Here is a 17,492-nt window from a genome sequence, read left to right as displayed (position 1 = left end):
CAAATGCTTTTTAGTGAAATTGGCTCACTTTTACAATGGTCAAATCCATTCAAACACCAGTCAGGACATGGCCATATTTACGTATATAAAATTGTTTAAAGCTTAAAAAAGACATCAGAAAGACTGTGGCCACAAGCTATTTTTTTACATACAGCTGTGCTCAAAGGTTTACATTCTCTGGCAGAATGTTTGATTTTTTTTTACATTTTTTGTATGTAAGACAACAACTTTTTTTTTTTTACTCATAGCTTGCTATTTTTAAATCATAATGAAAAAAGAAAGTACCAAAATGACCGTGATCCAAAGTTTACATACCCCAGTTCTTATTACTGTGTATTGCCCCCTTTAACATCAATGACAGCTTGGAGTTTTTTGTGGTAGTTGTGGATGAGGTTCTTTCATTTTTGCTGTTGGTAAAGCGGCCTATTGTACTGTATCTACAGTACATACTCATACTGTCATTTGTTGTAAAACCAATGTCCTTGATGGCGACCAGTGTAACAACAGAACACATGAATTCATTCGAGAGAGAAAAGGCAGAAATCACCTCCCTCAGATTACTAGCAAAGAGACATGACGTACCTTTCCTCAGGTTTGAACCGACAGCAGAGACTTGCAGACGCAGGTCCGATATCTCCTTTTCAGAGCTGCTCTTCAGGTTGTCATACGCAGTTTGCAGCTCCACCATCTACAATAGACCAATATCAGGTAAGGCATTCATGTGTAAATGCATATATTACTTCCTGTTGATTGAAAATACTGTGTACCTTGCTACCGTTCGCCCTCAGCAGAGTCTGAAGCTGAGAAAGTCGATTGTGCTCCTGCTCAATGCTGTCCCTGACCCACTGCAGTTCTCTGTACAGCTCTGCAACCAGGGACATTCACTTCAATATGTTTGTACAAGAAAATAACCGATAAATCCGCATCTTCCTCACACAAAGCTCCACATCAGAAAACATTTGCAAGTAACATTTTAAAGAGAAATAGAAAATCTGGACCATTTCCCAACCAGTGGTACGGTCCTGGGGGTACACAAGCATTTAAACATCTAAACGTGAAAACACAGAGGCTAAACCATGGATAAAGCAATTTCTAAAGCAGTGTTAGAAACCACTAAGAATCAATGAAATCTTTGACATTAAACTGTACCTCTGGCCGCTTGTATAACAGAGGCTGATTCACTAGTCTCCGGTCTCTCAGCTGAAGAAAGTGGACGAGATTCGGCAACAATTGCTGTCTCTAAAAAGGTTTCTCCGAACATTTTCTGAAAAGACTGGAGACAAGAACACAAGGTAAACTCCTGCTTCAGTGAGTTGATGAAAGAATGGCAAGGTTTTTTACCGAAATGATTTCTCTGCATTCCTCAGACACAGCTTCAACCACGTTCTGATAATTAGACGATCTCTGACCAGCTGTAGAAATAAAAGTTAGTCACTTATTATATACAATACAAGTTTCACCTTGATCATTTGTAAAACGTACAAAGAGCAGCAGCAAAAAAGGCAGTGATTATATTACCGAACACACGAGACACAAACGAAAGAAATCCATCTTTTTAATAAACACGAAGGCACATTTTTCAGAGTAATCCGGCCTGCTGTCTCACCCGGGTTGCGCAGATCCTGTGGGTTTTGCAGTCTCATTTCCAGAGATTTCCTTTGGGCGTCTGTCTCCTCCTGAAGCAGCTCCAGTTGTGCAGCGTGAATCTGAGACAGACTAATGTGCTGGGCCTCCATTCGCAGCCTGCATTCCCCCTGAACACAGAAATACAACATTACATGTGCTTTTACTCTAATAACACTACACAGATACAGTACTATAACTACCTAATCCATCCAGTTGTTTATATTGATCTATTGTTAGCTTTTTTCACCAAGGGTCTCTCTGGATTACATCTTATACAATTAAAGTCGAATGAAGCTGAACTGAAAAGTACAGATTCCAACTTAGGCATTTAAACAAATAACTGCACTAAATAATTTACGGTTTTGCAAAGAGCGATGCAGCGAAAGTACAGGTGAAACTGGTGGAAATAAGAATATCGTTTAAAAGTGCATTGGTCTTGAACTGTGAAACTGATATACTATAATAAGATAAGATAAGATAAACCTTTATTGATCTCACAAAGGAGAAATTCACTTGTTACAGTCGGCGTTACTTCACAGTCTTATTGTACAGTCTGACAGCAGTGGGGATGAAGGCTTTGCGGTAGCGCTCCGTCCTGCACTGAGGGTGTCTCAGTCTGCCACTGAGAGAGCTGCACAGCTCTTCTACAGTCCCGTGCAGTGGGTGTGAGGTGTTGTCCATGATGGAGGTGAGCTTGGCTAACACCCTCCTGTCCCTCACCTCCTCCACAGAGTCCAGGGGGCAGCCCAGGACGGAGCTGGCCCTCCTGACCAGCTTGTTAGGCCCGAGCGCCATCAGGGCTGGCGAAGGGCCTCTTGTAATCGTATAGAGTGCGCGGAGCGAAGCGGAGCGCACTCCCCCAAAGTGCGCGGAGCGCACAAAACGAGCGCGAAGCGCTCGCCTCCTATCAAACATGCACTAACGCACTCCTCTCGTCGTGCACGTTCCGTGCACGTGCACATGTACTAGAAAACAAACATTGTAATTGGACAGTGCGCGGAGCGAAGCGGAGCGCACTCACCCAAAGTGCGCGGAGCGCACAGAAAAAATGAGCGCGAAGCGCTCCCCTCCTCTCAAACACTCACTAATGCACTCCTCTTGTCGTGCACATACATATATAATGCAAAAATCAACATTGTAATTGTACAGAGCCCATTAAAGTCAATGGGCGACTGGTCACTGACGGGCACGAAGTGCCCGTCAGTGACCCAGGACCTCTACCATGAGGTAGGAATGCGCGAGCACTTTCCGAAAATATATAGTTTATGGTGCCCGCGTAAGCGGAAACACTGTTTTCGTGTCAGAATATTATTCTTTCTTTCTTTCTTTCTTTCTTTCTTTCTTTCTTTCTTTCTTTCTTTCTTTCTTTCTTTCGCGCCGTCGCGATTTTCACCCAGTGAACATCGACGAAAAGTCCCAGATTTTGGCCCAAAATTCAAACCCGATCCGACGAAACTTTTAACTATTTCCAAATTTTTAATTTCAAAATAATGGCGCGATAGCGCCACCTCAGTTTTTTTTTAACATTGCGAGATAGGACGCGGGCAAAAATGAAGTTTGTCGCAGAATCCTAAAAATCGGCACAGACGTGCATCATGATAAGTTGAGCAAAAAATATTATTACGGCAACGCCGTCGGCCATATTGGATGTCGGCCATTTTGGATGACAGCCCGCGAAGCGGGAATCTGCCTCTATTTTTCACTTCGTACAAAATCTATCTCCTCCTAGACCGTTTATCGGAACGAGGTAATTTTGGGTGGAAAATAATCTTGAGAAGTAGAACTTTAAAAGCTATCCAAATTATTTTTCTAACTTTTACGGTTTTTATGCGGCGAAGCCGCAAACTGGACGAAGTATCTTGCGATTTTTCGCAAACAAAACATGGCTCCCATTTGCACATATGAAGCCCAATTTCGATCAAATTTTTTGCCCAAATTGAAACCCGATCCGACACAACTTTTGACTATTTCCAAATTTTTAATGTCAAAATAATGGCGCGTTAGCGCCACCTCAGTTTTTTTTTTAAATTGCAGAATAGGACGCGGGCAAAAATGAAATTTGTCGTAGAATCCTAAAAATCGGTACAGACGTGCATCATGACAAGTTGAGCAAAAAATATTATTACGGCAACGCCGTCGGCCATATTGGATGTCGGCCATTTTGGATGACAGCCCGCGAAGCGGGAATCTGCCTCTATTTTTCATTTCATACAAAATCTATCTCCTCCTAGACCGTTTATCGGAACGAGGTAATTTTGGGTGGAAAATAATCTTCAGAAGTAGAACTTTAAAAGCTATCCAAATTATTTTTCTAACTTTTACGGTTTTTATGCGGCGAAGCCGCAAACTGGACGTATCTAGAAGTATCTTGCGATTTTTCGCAAACAACACATGGCTCCCATTCGTACATATGAAGCCCGATTTTGATCATTTTTTTGTCAGGTGTTAAAGTCAAAGTCCTAAACACTCTCATGAGGCAAAATTGAAATTTGGCGCGATAGCCCCCCCTATAGGAATTATATGGTGAGTACAAATTTTAGTTTTAAGAAAATTAAAATAATTTGGCACACAATTCTATTTAGTCGCTCCGATCAGAAAAGTCAATCACTCCTATGCCATATTTTTCACGATGTTGCCATAGAGATGACCAGAATGTCTCATTTTATTCTGATTGGAAAATGTTAAATAATCCAATATATCCATAATTCAGCAACATGTGCTTTTTTTTTCTCCTCTGAGGAAAACCTGGTGAAGAAGATCTAGAGATGTGAGGAACCAAAGGTTGTCCAAAGTACTTGGATAAACTACGTATTTTCAACCTTAAGTAAAATTTAAAAATATGCTTCAGTTTGCAGATATAGTGTGATACAAATTCATTCACCACGCTCCAAATTATTATGCAAATTGTATTTCAGTGTCAAAAAGTTAAAAAAAGCAAAAAGTTTCAATGAATCTCATGGATGGTGTCGTGTCTCTTTGAATCACTGACATTAATCTCAGAGACCTGGGATGATCAGTTTTCAGGTTAAGCCCAGTTAGTTCCACTTTATTAAGCAGATCATCATTTTCAAGCAATATGGGAAAGAAAAAGGATCTCTCTGCTGATGAAAAGCATGAAATAGAATGCCTTGGTCTAGGTATGAAAACCTTCGATATTTCATGAAAGAATAAGCATAATCATCATACTGATAGAGATTTGTGGATGATTGTGTTTATGCTTTTATCAGTAAGCTGTTAAATGTGCTAAAGAAAAATACATTTCTGACTTTGTGTCCAGTAACAGCCAAAAGCCCCAGGTCCTGTTCAATGTATTAAATCGACTTGTAAACCCTAATGAAACCCCTGGGGTTGAACCTTCAAATGCATTGTGTGAGAGTTTTCTACATTTCTTTGTGGATAAGATATCCTCACTTAGGACCTTAACTGGGTGCCCATCTGCTATTGCTCCTGTTAATAGCCCAGCATGCCCTGTTGTGTTTGATTCTTTTGAAATGGTTTCTCTAAGTGAACTGTCCAAAGTAGTCCAGCTTATAAAACCTTCAGAATGTCTTCTTGATAGCTTGTCCCCGAAATTGTTAAAAATTGTGTTTGATGCTGTAGCGCCGTATTTACTGAAACTTGTAAATACTGGCTTCAGGCTGTTTTCCAGGTGCCTTCAAACACGCGGTTGTTCAGCCCCTCCTAAAGAAACATAATCTGGATCCTGGAACATTATCAAACTACAGGCCAATCTCCAAATTGCCCTTTTTATCCAAAGCCTTAGAGAAATTGGTCCACATACAGCTCGATGGCCACCTCAATGAAAATTGCATTTTAGAAAAATTTCAGTCTAGCTTTAAATCTAGGCACAGTACTGAAACAGCTCTGATTAGAGTTTTTAACGACCTGCTTCTAACTGTTGACTCTGGCAACCCTGCTCTTTTAATTCTCTTAGATCTGTCAGCAGCCTTTGATACAATAGACCACCAAATATTGTTGCCACGTCTTGAGCATTATGTGGGTATCAGAGGCGTGGCTCTTGACTGGTTTCGCTCATATCTCAGCGGTAGAACATTCTCTGTTCATCTCGGGTCTCACTCCTCGAGCTCAGCCCCACTTTCCAGTGGGGTTCCACAGGGCTCTATCCTGGGGCCCCTCCTCTTTTCTTTGTATATGTTGCCACTTGGTTTGATTTTTGAAAAACACAAACTTTCTTTTCATTGCTTTGCAGATGATATTCAAATTTATCTGCCTCTAAAATCAACCTCGCTCCAAACCGTGTCAAATTATCTGCAAGACATAAAAAATTGGATGGCACAAAATTTCTTAAATCTTAATGAAAAGAAAACTGAGATGGCGTTATTTGGTAATTTTAACGCTGCAGATATTGCTCTGCTTGGCCCACTTGCTCCTTATGTTCGTCCATCTGTGAGGAATCTTGGCGTCATGTTGGACAGCTCTTTTAAACTACACAAGCAAATTAGTTCAGTCCAAACTAGCTTTTTCCAGATGCGCCTTTTAAGTAAAGTAAAATCCTGTCTGTCACAGAATCAATTTTAAGATTCTTTTAATTGTTTTTAAATGTTTAAATGGCACCTCTGTATCTGTCTGAGCTACTCTCTGTCCATGCCCCGTCCAGAGCACTTCGCTCAGCTGACCTGCTCCTTCTGGATGTGCCCAAAACGCACATGAAAACCAGAGGAGACAGAGCTTTTTCCGCTGCCACCCCGACTGTGGAACGGTCTGCCCCTCAGCATCCGTTTGGCCCCGACTCTAAGCAGTTTTAAGTCCTCCCTTAAAACTCACCTCTTTACACAGGCTTTTTAATATGTTACACTGTTTCTCCATTGCATTTTTTGTTTAATTGATGCAATGTTTACCATGCCTTGTTTGTATTTGTATTCCTAGTTTTTATCATTTGTTTGTGTTGTGAAGCACTTTGGGCAGCCGTGGTTGTTGTAAATGTGCTATAGAAATAAACTTGACCTTGACCTTGATTCAGACACTCTCGGGTTTGTGCAGATAAATACACAATGAGGACGGTTTCAGCCAGACAAATACATCAGATTAAGAGAACAGCAGCTACAAAGCAGCAGACAGGTATTTGAAGCTGCTGGTGCCTCTGGAGTCTCCCGAACATGAAGGTGTGGGACCCTCCAGAGGCTGCAGTTGTGCATAAACCTTCTATCCGGCCTCCCCTAAACTGTTCATGGCCGTGTAACCCTGGATGGTCAAATCAATGGATGGGATGGTTGGTGAATGGCCACCATGTCCCAACAATGCTGTGACGTCAGTAAGGAGGGGGCGGAGTCATGTTTTGGGCCAGATTCAAGGGGAGAGAGCTGGTCAGTCCCTTTAGGATCCCTGAAGGAGTGAAAATGACCTCTCTCTGACTGACCACTTTCTTCTATGATACAAAAAGAAGAGTCGTGTTTTCCCGAACAAGATCCTCTTCATCATGACAACGCACCATGTCCTGCTGTAAAGAAAACCTCTGCATCACCGGCTGCTATGGGCATAAAAGGAGAGAAACTCATGATGTGGACCCCCTCCTTTCCTGACCTCAGCCCTATTGAGAACCTTTGGAGCCTCGACAAAAAACACTTCTCTGAGGGTGGGAGGCAGTTTTCATCCAAACAGCAGCTCTGGGAGGCTATTCTAACATCCTGCAAAGAAATCCAAGCAGAAACTCTACAAAAACTCACAAGTTTAATGGATTTAAGAATTTTGAAGCTGCTCAAAGAAGGGCTCCTATGTTAAAATATACAGTGCCTCTCAAAAGTATTCATACACCTTGAACCTTTGCACATTTTGTCATGTTTACAACCCTAAACATAAAGATTTTATTTTGATTTTTTTACTGAACGTTCACACACAAGTAACAGACAACTGTGAAGTGAAAGCAAAATGATACATGATTCTGTTATTTTTCAAAAAATAGAAAACCAAAAAGTGGGGCGTGCATAAGTTCATACAGATGAATGAATACTTTGTGAAACCCCATTTTCTGCAATAACAGCACAAGTCTTTTGGGGTCTGACTCTACAAGATTTGAACATGTAGAGACTGACATTTTAGCCCATTCCTCTTTACAAAACAACTCCAGCTCTGTCACATTAGAAGGAGAGCGTTTGTGAACAGCAGTTTTCAGGTCTTTCCACAGATGATGTTCAATAGGATTTAGGTCAGGACTGTGACTGGGCCATTCTAACACATTAATATGTTTGTTTTTGTAGATTTATATTTGTGTTTCGGGTCATTGTCCTGCTGAAGGTGAAGCTCCGCCCCAGCCTCAGTTCTCTTGTGACTCCAGCAGGTTTTCCTCCAAAATGTCTCTGTATTTGGCTCCATCCATCTTCACAACTATTCTTACAATCTCCCCAGTCCCCGCTGAGGAAAAGCAGCCCCACAGCATGATGCTCCCCCCCGTATATTTGACACTGGGGATGGTGCACTCAGGACCATAAGCAGTGTTAGGTTTGCTCCATACATAACGTTTTGCCTTTGGGCCAAAAAGTTACATTTTTGTCTCATCTGACCAAAGCTCCTTCTTCCACATGGAGCTGTGTCCTCCATGTGACTTCTACAAACTTCAAACAGGATTTCTTATGGCCTCCTTTCAATAATGTCTTTCTTCTTCCACTCGTCCATGAAGGCCAGATTTGTGTAGATACGACTTATAGTTGTCCCATGTACAGATTCCCCCAGCTCAGCGGCAGGACTTCACAGCTCCTCCAGAGTTATCTTGGGGCACTTGGTTGCATTTCTGACCAGTGTCTCCTTGTTCAGTTTGTTAGTTTAGGTGGAGGACCACGCCTTGGTAAGTCTGCAGTGGTGCTTTACTCTTTACATTTCCTAATGATGGATTGAACAGTTGCTCCGGAAGATGTTCAAATCTTGGGAAATCTTTGTATAACTTAACACTGCTTTAAACTTCTCCACAACTTTATCCCTGACCTCTCTGGTGAGCTCCTTGACCTTCATGATGTTATTTAGTGACCACAGCTCTGAGGCCCTCACAGAACAGCTGTAATTACACTGAGAGTAGATTACACACAGGTGGCCTCTATTTAATGGTTAGGTTAAGGTGTGAACATACTGCAGTCATTAGGAATGTTATAAAGGCAATTTAATGCACTCAGAAAATGCTGTATGATACTTATGCAAGCCCCACTTTTCACTTTTCTATTTTTTGAAAAATAACAGAATCATGTATCATTTTGCTTTCACTTCACAGTTGTCTGTTACTTGTGTGTGAACGTTCAGTAAAAAAATCAAAATAAAATCTTTATGTTTAGGGTTGTAAACATGAAAAAAAGTGGAAAGGTTCAAGGTGCATGAATACTTTCGAGAGGCACTGTAACTTGACCTATTGAGATGTTTTTGATTGAAATGGGATTTGATTTCAGTAAATATACATATACCTTGATAGGTAGGTAATATAAATACCTCCTAATGCTGCAAATTCAACAAATGACCATTTTCAGTTAATTACAAGCTTTAAAATGTATTGAAACGATGAGTTGCATAATAATTTGGAACAGTGGATTTTGAGGTTTTTACTATATTTATTTTTGAAAAAAACATGTTTTCACTGGGAGATTTTTTCAACCACATTTAAATGATCCTCTACCAGTTAAAGACTTGAAAATTATGCTGACTCTCATTTGAGTTGACAATTTAGGAAATCAGAGAAAAATGTCATTTGCATAATAATTTGGAACGTGGTGTTCACATTTTTCTCTGAGCAGAGTTCTCAGCATTGTCAAAAAACTTTTTTTTTTCCTGACAAAAACTTTGTCAGATACCGAGAGGGCATATTAGCGCATTCCAAAAATCCTAAAACTAAGACCCTTAAAAAAACGTAAAACACAAACAAACATAAAGGCAGGAGCAATACCGTAAATTTAGATTGAGGGAGACAAAGGGGGGCAGGGCGGCCGGCGAGGGCCGATAATCGCCGCTTGCGGCTATATTTCAGTCTGTTCTTGTCCCGCTCTGTGCTGCCCGGGGCCCAGCACACGGCAGCGTAGTGGAGAGCAGAGGCTACCAATGTAATGGACTCATTACATGCAAAGTGAGATATGTGTGGCCTTTATTTGTTATAATTTTGATTATTATGGCTCACAGCTTGTAAAAAAGAAAATTGTAAGCCATAATCATCAATATGATAACAAACAAAGGCTTGGCATATGTCACTCTGCATGTAATGAGTCTACATCATATATTGGTTTCACATTTTGAGTTGAATTACAGAAATAAATGCACTTTTGAACAACATTCTAATTTTCCGAATTGCCCCTTTGTCTTTACACCTATTGAAAATAACATTTCCCAAGGTGCTTAATTCAATTTGAAATCTTACTGAAAGCTGTACAATAAGACTGTAAAGTAAGAGCAATACAAGCAATAATGCCTGTATTTACACTTATCGGCGTCACTTGATCAACCACTTGATTGATTATTTACTTATTATTTACTGTTTATACTTTTTGTTCCCACAAAGTCCTTGGTAGTCATTGTATATAAGAGATCACTATTTACTACTTAATTGTTCTTTCCTCACATTTTTCTAAGAGTTGAATATAACAAGCAAATTTCTCCACTGTGAGATCAATAAAGGCTATCTTATCTTATCTGATCTTATCTTATACTTATAACGGACCCTGTATTTTGTCCTTGGACATGTTCACACATTTATATCGATCAGATTTGGACAATGCAAATATAAAAATTAAAATGCGACATTCCTGCTCCAAAGATCTGTGTTCGGCCCGAGTGGTCGTCCATTTCCACATAACAAAAGACATGTCCTTCTGGTTTGAATTATGCATTAGCGCCTTTGTTAGACTCACACAATTATGAAATTGTGACAATGTTGGCTTTGATGTCACGTCTGTAAAGAGCACTTGGCATTTTAATAAGGCTATGTTTAACCTCCTTCTCTGGGTTTGAATCATCAGACTGCAGACTGTGGAAAAGGGAGGAAAAAACCTGTTGCTGCTTCAAGGTTGCTGGTTAGATAAACTAGATATTCTCATGCTGCAATTGTGCTTATATTTATTAAACAATACAGCATAAGTGCAATTTAAATAACCATTCAAAACACACTTGGCATAAATTTGCAATAGGAAGGCACTCAAATATAAAAACAAGCCTAATAGATATTTACATGGCCTGCAGACTGCGCCACTTCTTCTGCTTCGTGACGCATTCCATCCCTGGTCAACTGCAAAAAACAGGCAATTATCTTTAAATGTTACAATTTAGAAATACAGCCACATAATATTGGACCAAAAGACCAGACAATGAATCACTTTCTGAGGGGAACTGCAGACAGAGCACGGCAGAAAAAAAAGCAGCTGGTAATAAATCTCTTAAAGCCAGTGGTTATCAAACTTTCACACCATGTACTGCTTGAAATGTCATAGAAAAGGGACAAATCTTTGGACAAAACCACATATGAATAGATGACAGAGAAAAACTAGATCTACTAGATATACAAATAGGTGAACAAAATAGAGATCAGGACAGCGTTGCTATCGCCACATCCAATTTTAATTTTGTGCAATGGAGATTATAGAGGGTAAAATACTAAATACTGTGTTAGATGTACTCACCAGCGTGTACCCTGCCTGCAGAAACAGAGATGTTCTGCTGCTGTTTTGTTTACTTTAATCTTGTTTTTGCACATAGCGACACAGTTTCCTTGTTACCAATAAAGGGCATATTTTGGCAATTCAATGCAGAGGACCATGAGTACCACCAGAAGCAGTACATGCACCATGTTTCGACAGAACACCTACTTTGACATGTAAAACCAATATCTGAACAAGTTTTCTCACGCAGAACAATGACGATGCGCGTTCAAGGCTTATCAGGTTTGTTTTGCCAAAGGATAAACGAACCATCTCCGAGCATTTGGGATCACGTTTCAACCCGGTAATTGCGAAAATAAAAAGTCACACAAACAGAGACAGATGCTACACTGTTTTCGAAACGTGTGGAGACAATTGTGACCGAGGGTTAAATGGCTGTTTACCTCTAAATGCTTCACTCTCTGCAAATGTAAACAACACTAAAATGCAAATTAGCTGTGACTGACAATGTGTTAACCTCTTCATTCTTAAACGCTTTCTCTGGGCTCCATCAAAAGAATGCACATGTTAAATATTGTATGGACTCTTTAGAAGTGGATTTGAGCTGAATACTGATGCCTGTTGCACCAACGATTGTGCTCAAGCTGCACTGAGTATGTTTCCCTGCATAATATAATATCATGTTTGGAATGGTGTGATTCTCAGTCATATGTAAAATTCATCTTCTCACAGCAGGCCAGCCGAGCAGCTGCTAACATAGGAGAAAGCCTGCATTTCATGAACGTTGATATGGAGATCTCAAAGATGCTACTGTATAATCAACACGCCTCCTAAATGGTTTTATTATTATTATTTTTTGTTAGTAATGAGCCTTTTGCATAAAACATTTAATATGTTTCTCAGATTTCTATAGCACAGGACACATTTGGGATCCGAGATGCCAAAATATTGTTTTTTTGGAAACTACAACTCATACACAAGGTCATTTGCAGTGTTTCACAGAAGAAGAACAACATGTAAAAACACTCAAAGCCAAAAAAGCAAAATACAACATACTAATCTAATAAAAAGAATAAAAGAAGTACGTCACATTGATTGCAACATAGATCATGGAAGTTTAGGTTAAAGGAATAGGCCACCGTTTTTATATACTGAGATATGCTCTTACCTCACTTTAGCCAAGTTAATATATCCCCGTCTGGTCTTTGTCCGTGCGCTCTGCCAGGCAAACGGAGCACATACGCAGCCTCTCCCACATGTCACATAGCTCCAAAAAAGCTCACGATAGAAGCTACCAAGCTCTTCCACGTGTTCCCTATTTAAATAAAGTTACGTGAAGTGTTTTCATGCGAAGTATATTTACACAGAAATGTAACGTGTCGATTTTATAAGCAGATAAAAAGGGGGACTATATTGTGAGGCGTAATGATACGAGGAGTAAAACGTCCGCGCAGTAACTCCTAAAGGTTATTGACGGAAGTGAGCGGGGGAAGTCTTTAGGAGTTACTGCGCGGACGTTTTACTCCTCGTATCATTACGCCTCACAATATAGTCCCCCTTTTTATTTGCTTATAAAATCGACATGCTACATTTCTGTGTAAATATACTTCGCATGAAAACACTTCACGTAACTTTATTTAAATAGGGAACACGTGGAAGAGCTTGGTAGCTTCTATCGTGAGCTTTTTTGGAGCTATGTGACATGTGGGAGAGGCTGCGTATGTGCTCCGTGTACCTGGCAGAGCGCACGGACAAAGACCAGACGGGGATATATTAACTTGGCTAAAGTGAGGTAAGAGCAGATCTCAGTATGTAAAAACGGTGGCCTATTCCTTTAAGTATGCTTATTGCTTGAGTAGAGCAAATCAATCATAAACATAATCTTAAACTTAAAAAGACATTACATTACTTGGTAATGTAAGGAATAGTAAGCACACTGATCAGATTTTGCCTCCTACCTTTTCAGGCTTAATCTCAAAGGTGTACTTCAGTATGCAGCCCCTGCCTCAGCACTAACGCTACAGCTGCACCACTTCTCTTCACTATTTTGCAGGAATTAGAATCTATACAAGCTTTCAGTGCAATTTCTTTAGATCATAAACATCATACTTAATTAAAGAAACTTCAATCAGCAAATCAATCACCTTTAAGTCGAGCCACTGTTTTTGTATGTAGATTTTTTTAATTTCTACTTGCTGTTGATACATTCCCTGGACTATACTGTACATCCCACCTCTGCCACAGCCCTTAAGCAAAAACTACAAACTGCGTTGATTGTAGCTCACATCGCAGGAGTTATTTCCAAGTAAATAATGCAAAAACAAAGCCTTGGACGCACTTTTTGAATCCCACTTCCAACAGATATATATATGCCTCTGTATCTCACTTCCAATGCCAAACCAAGCACAGTACCCACACACAGTTTTCAGCTCCTACCTGTTTGCTGCTGCGGCGTGCGTCTCCCTGGCTCTCATCTGAGTCGTCCTCCCCAGCGTTCCGCTCGTGTGTGCATGACATAACAACAGCAGTCTGCGCGCTGAGCTCTGCAGCACTTGTAGCTGTCTCCGCGGCTGCTACTCCCTCCTCCTCCTCCTCCTCCTCCTCTCCTCTACTGCTGCTCTGAACCTGTTTTTGCTTGGCCCTCTGCCGTCTCTTGCGCCTGTTGGACCCAGAGGCGGATGAGGACTTGCGCGTAGAGGGGTGGGATGGACCCTCTAACGCAGGACCCTCCCCCAAAGCTGGAGATGGGGTCTGCGATGCCCTCTGGAGCTCCAGCGTTTGCCGGATTCGATCTCTCTCCTCCTCTGCCGCCTTTAGGAGTGACTGAAGAGTTTGTATTTCCTCTCTGAGCTGCTGACCCTCCGTTTCAGAAATAGTCGAGGCGTTTCCGTGGGATTTCTTGAGCTCTTTGCCTAGGTTTACGTTTTGAGTGATGGCCTTTGCGCTTTCCTGCTTCACTTTGATCAGCTCTTCCTCCAAACGCTCGACTTTGCTCCCAGCCGTTGCTAGTTGCTCCGTGACCTCATGCAGCCTCCCTGCCAGGCTCTCCTTCTCAATTAAAGCAACACTGAGCTTCTCCATTAACTCAGTAGTGTCCTTCTCCGTCACCGTTTTACCATTTGCGTGCCTCTCGTCCATTTTAATCTCGCAAACTCTGTCCTCCATCTTTTGAATCTGCGTTTCAAGGCTGGAGATTTTCGCTTCCAGATCCAGCGTCTCTTGCATCTTCTGCTGCTCGAGCTTCGTCTTTGCCTCCACTAGACACGTGTACTCCTCCTTCAGCTCTTGATAGTTCACTTCAAAGTTTTTCTCCGCAAAAGAAAACGTGGTCCTCTGCTTCTCCATCTCCTCGGTGAGTTCGATCACTTGTTGCTGGCATAGTTGTCTTTCTGCCGCCAAGGCCTCCAACTCTTTCATTTTCAAATCTATTTCTTCTTTCAAAGCTTTGTTTGACACATTCAGCCTTTCAATCTCAGAATGCTGTTCATGACTTGTGTTCTCCCACGAAAGTTTGTTTTCTTTCGCTTGGTTTTCTAACATTACAGTCTTTTCGCGCAAAGTCCTGATTTCATGATCAGTTCTAACTCTTTCCTCCCGTCCTCTCCTCAGCTCCTCAATCTCTGCTTGTAACTCTTGGAGCTGCTGTATCAACTCATCTGCTTTGGAGCTCTGAGCTGCTACATTCAAATCCTCCTTTAGCCCTAAAATTTGATGCAAAAGTTCATCTCGCTCTGTCGCATAATGATCCTTTTCTTGCTGTAACAAAGTCAGTTTTTCATCGTAACTGATTCTCATATTGTCCAAGGCCTTGTCGTGTTTTATAGCAGCTTCGTTTAGCAGGTTTTCAGCATTCATGAAGCTCTCCCTTTGCAACTCCTCCCTCAGATTTGTCAGCTCTTCTTCGTGGCTGAACAAAAGCTGAGTCCTGAGCCTCTCCAGCTCGGCCTCTTGCGACTCCGCCATCCGATCGAGCACCGCGTCCTTCTCCCGCTCCAGCATTTCTAGCTTAATTTTGTAATTGGTGATTTCCGATTCGTACTTCTCCTGCGCCTCCAGAGCGCTTTCCTGAGCGGCTTCGAGTTGGCTTTTCAGATTGTCGATAGCGTCCTGAAGTTGCTGCAATTCTTTTTGATGGTTTTCCTGAGAAATAACACTGTGAGAGGCCAGCTCCACTTTAGTAGAATTAAGATCGTGCATGAGGCCATCAACCTTTTCCTGCAGGTTCTGTTTCTCTTTATTGACCTTGCTTAGCGCTTGTACAGTTGCATCATGCGTTACTTGTGACTGCTCTAATGTCTCTTGAAGCTGCTTAATTTGAACATTAAGCGCCTCTATTTCACTAGTGCTAACGGACAAAGTTTCAGAAACATATTGCGCTTTGAGATGTTCAATTTCAGCTCTATGTTGCTGGTTTATTTGCTCAATCCTCGTGGTGTTTTGCAGGTTTAGCTCCGTCTTCATCTGGACTATCTGCTGTCCGTACATCTCGTCCAACTCTGCCCTGAGGACTTCCAGCTTCCTCTCAGCGTCTTCTTGCATTTTCTTTGTCGTTTCGCTTTCCGACAAACTCCCCTGGTGACAGCGCTTCTGCAGATCCTCCACTGTTCCCATGAGCTGCATAATCTCGTTAGAAGACATTCTCTCCTTCTGCTTGGAAACCGACAACTCATTTTTACTCATTTCTAACTCCGATCGCTCTTTCTCCAGATCCAGTTTGCAATTATTTAATTCGTTTTCACAGCTCTCCAGGTCCGACTTGGAGCTCTCTAAAGTTTCAAGGCATCTCTCGAGCTCGACCTCCTTCGTGGCCATTCGCTGAGTGATGTCCTGGAGGCGTTTTTGTGAAGACTCTAGCTCATCTTCCAGCTGAGTGATAGCGTAGTCCCGTTCCATAATGACCCTGTCCTTTTCGGCGATGATCCTGTCTTTCTCATCCGCCTGTTGCATATTATTTTCACCTGTCGCCCTCTCCGCTCGGGACAGTTCTCCGCGGAGCTGAAGCAGCGATTGCTCGTGTTCAGAGATTATTGCACTTTGTTCAAGTAGTAACTGAGTTTTCTCTTTCAGAGTTTGTGCAAAAGATTCCTCAGACGTCCTCAACTCTTTCAATGATTGCTCTTGGTTCAGAATAGTCTTTTCTTGTTCAGCGATCAGCAGGTCTTTCTCATTTAGAGACTCCTCTGCCGTCCTCTTTTCCTGCACAGACAACAATGTGAATGTGTTACAATTTAGTGACATATGACAAGGGATGATCATAATGGGAATGAATAAAATATATTTTATCGTCCAGTATGTTGTAAAAGCAGATATCAAGTATGTAGGGAAAAGGTCTTTTTCCCTACATACTTGATATCTGCTTGTGTGCTGTGAATCTATGTAAATCAGTTTGATTAATATTTAACAAGCAGTTGATCAAAAACAGTCTTCTGCAATGTCTTCTATGATGTTAGTTTCAAGTTGCAATTTGGTAAATCAGAATTAAAAATACTTTCTTATTTCTTATTTTCTTATCACTGCGAGCCACATATATTTCATTTATAGCTCTGTTTCTATTTAATCATCCCAGGTTAAAAGTAATAGACTGCGACGAGTACAGAGAAAAATCCTCTCTTCAGTGTATAAACTAAAGTTAATTAAACTACCAAAGCTACAACATTAAATGGCTTTGGAAACAAAAACATGCCAAATACATTTGAGTCGTCCTCTGAGGTTTCTTTACGGAATAGTTTTTTAGGTTCTTTAAAAAAGACACTCGGTATAACAAAAACGAAAGTACTTTCCAGAGGCCACTTCAAAACTAAAGAACATTTTCAAGTTAATTTACCTTGAGTATGAGCTTGTTTCGACAACCTTTCTATTCATTTAAAGATAGCGTTTATACGTTGTGTTCACGATTTACAATGTGATGTCATAATGTGGAGGGCAGGGGCCAATACAACTCTATGGGAGGAATACAGTTCTTGTGAAAAATGTTTTTCCTCATCAGTATTTGACAGTTATTGGATTCACAAACCTGACATATTATTTTTATGTCTGAAAGTCCTTCCTTTTGGCCAACATCACGCACATGTTTTTGAATATTGTCTCCACTTTTGGACGCAGAGAAAATGATTGGACATTAGTTCATATGTGCTGACAGAAGAGATAATGAACATTGAAACAGTTTTTGTTTCTTGTGGATTCTCCCAATAATGACCATTAACCTAAAACTAAGCCAAAAAAATCTGCAATTCGCCAGTTACCACAGTTACCATAGTTACCATAGTTACCGCCATGGCATTTTCAGCT

General features: G+C 41.0%; 1 protein-coding gene across 1 annotated transcript in view; it reads right to left on the bottom strand.

Moving 5' to 3' along the window:
- akap9 (A kinase (PRKA) anchor protein 9) overlaps window positions 1–17,492 on the bottom strand; it is a 73,255-nt gene that overhangs the window by 35,080 nt on the left and 20,683 nt on the right. The window contains exons 8-14 of the mRNA XM_079570396.1: window positions 13,641–16,400; window positions 10,778–10,834; window positions 1,607–1,754; window positions 1,342–1,412; window positions 1,150–1,273; window positions 768–865; window positions 583–688 (exon numbers count right to left, since the gene is read on the bottom strand). Coding sequence (XP_079426522.1) covers window positions 583–688; window positions 768–865; window positions 1,150–1,273; window positions 1,342–1,412; window positions 1,607–1,754; window positions 10,778–10,834; window positions 13,641–16,400 — 3,364 coding nt within the window. The remainder of the gene's footprint in view (window positions 1–582; window positions 689–767; window positions 866–1,149; window positions 1,274–1,341; window positions 1,413–1,606; window positions 1,755–10,777; window positions 10,835–13,640; window positions 16,401–17,492) is intronic.

This window comes from Gobius niger (assembly GCF_951799975.1).
Source record: "Gobius niger genome assembly, chromosome: 14".
In the NCBI taxonomy this organism is placed as follows: domain Eukaryota; kingdom Metazoa; phylum Chordata; class Actinopteri; order Gobiiformes; family Gobiidae; genus Gobius; species Gobius niger.
Note: the sequence above shows the minus strand (reverse complement) of the source record. Positions and strands in the feature narration are given on the sequence as shown.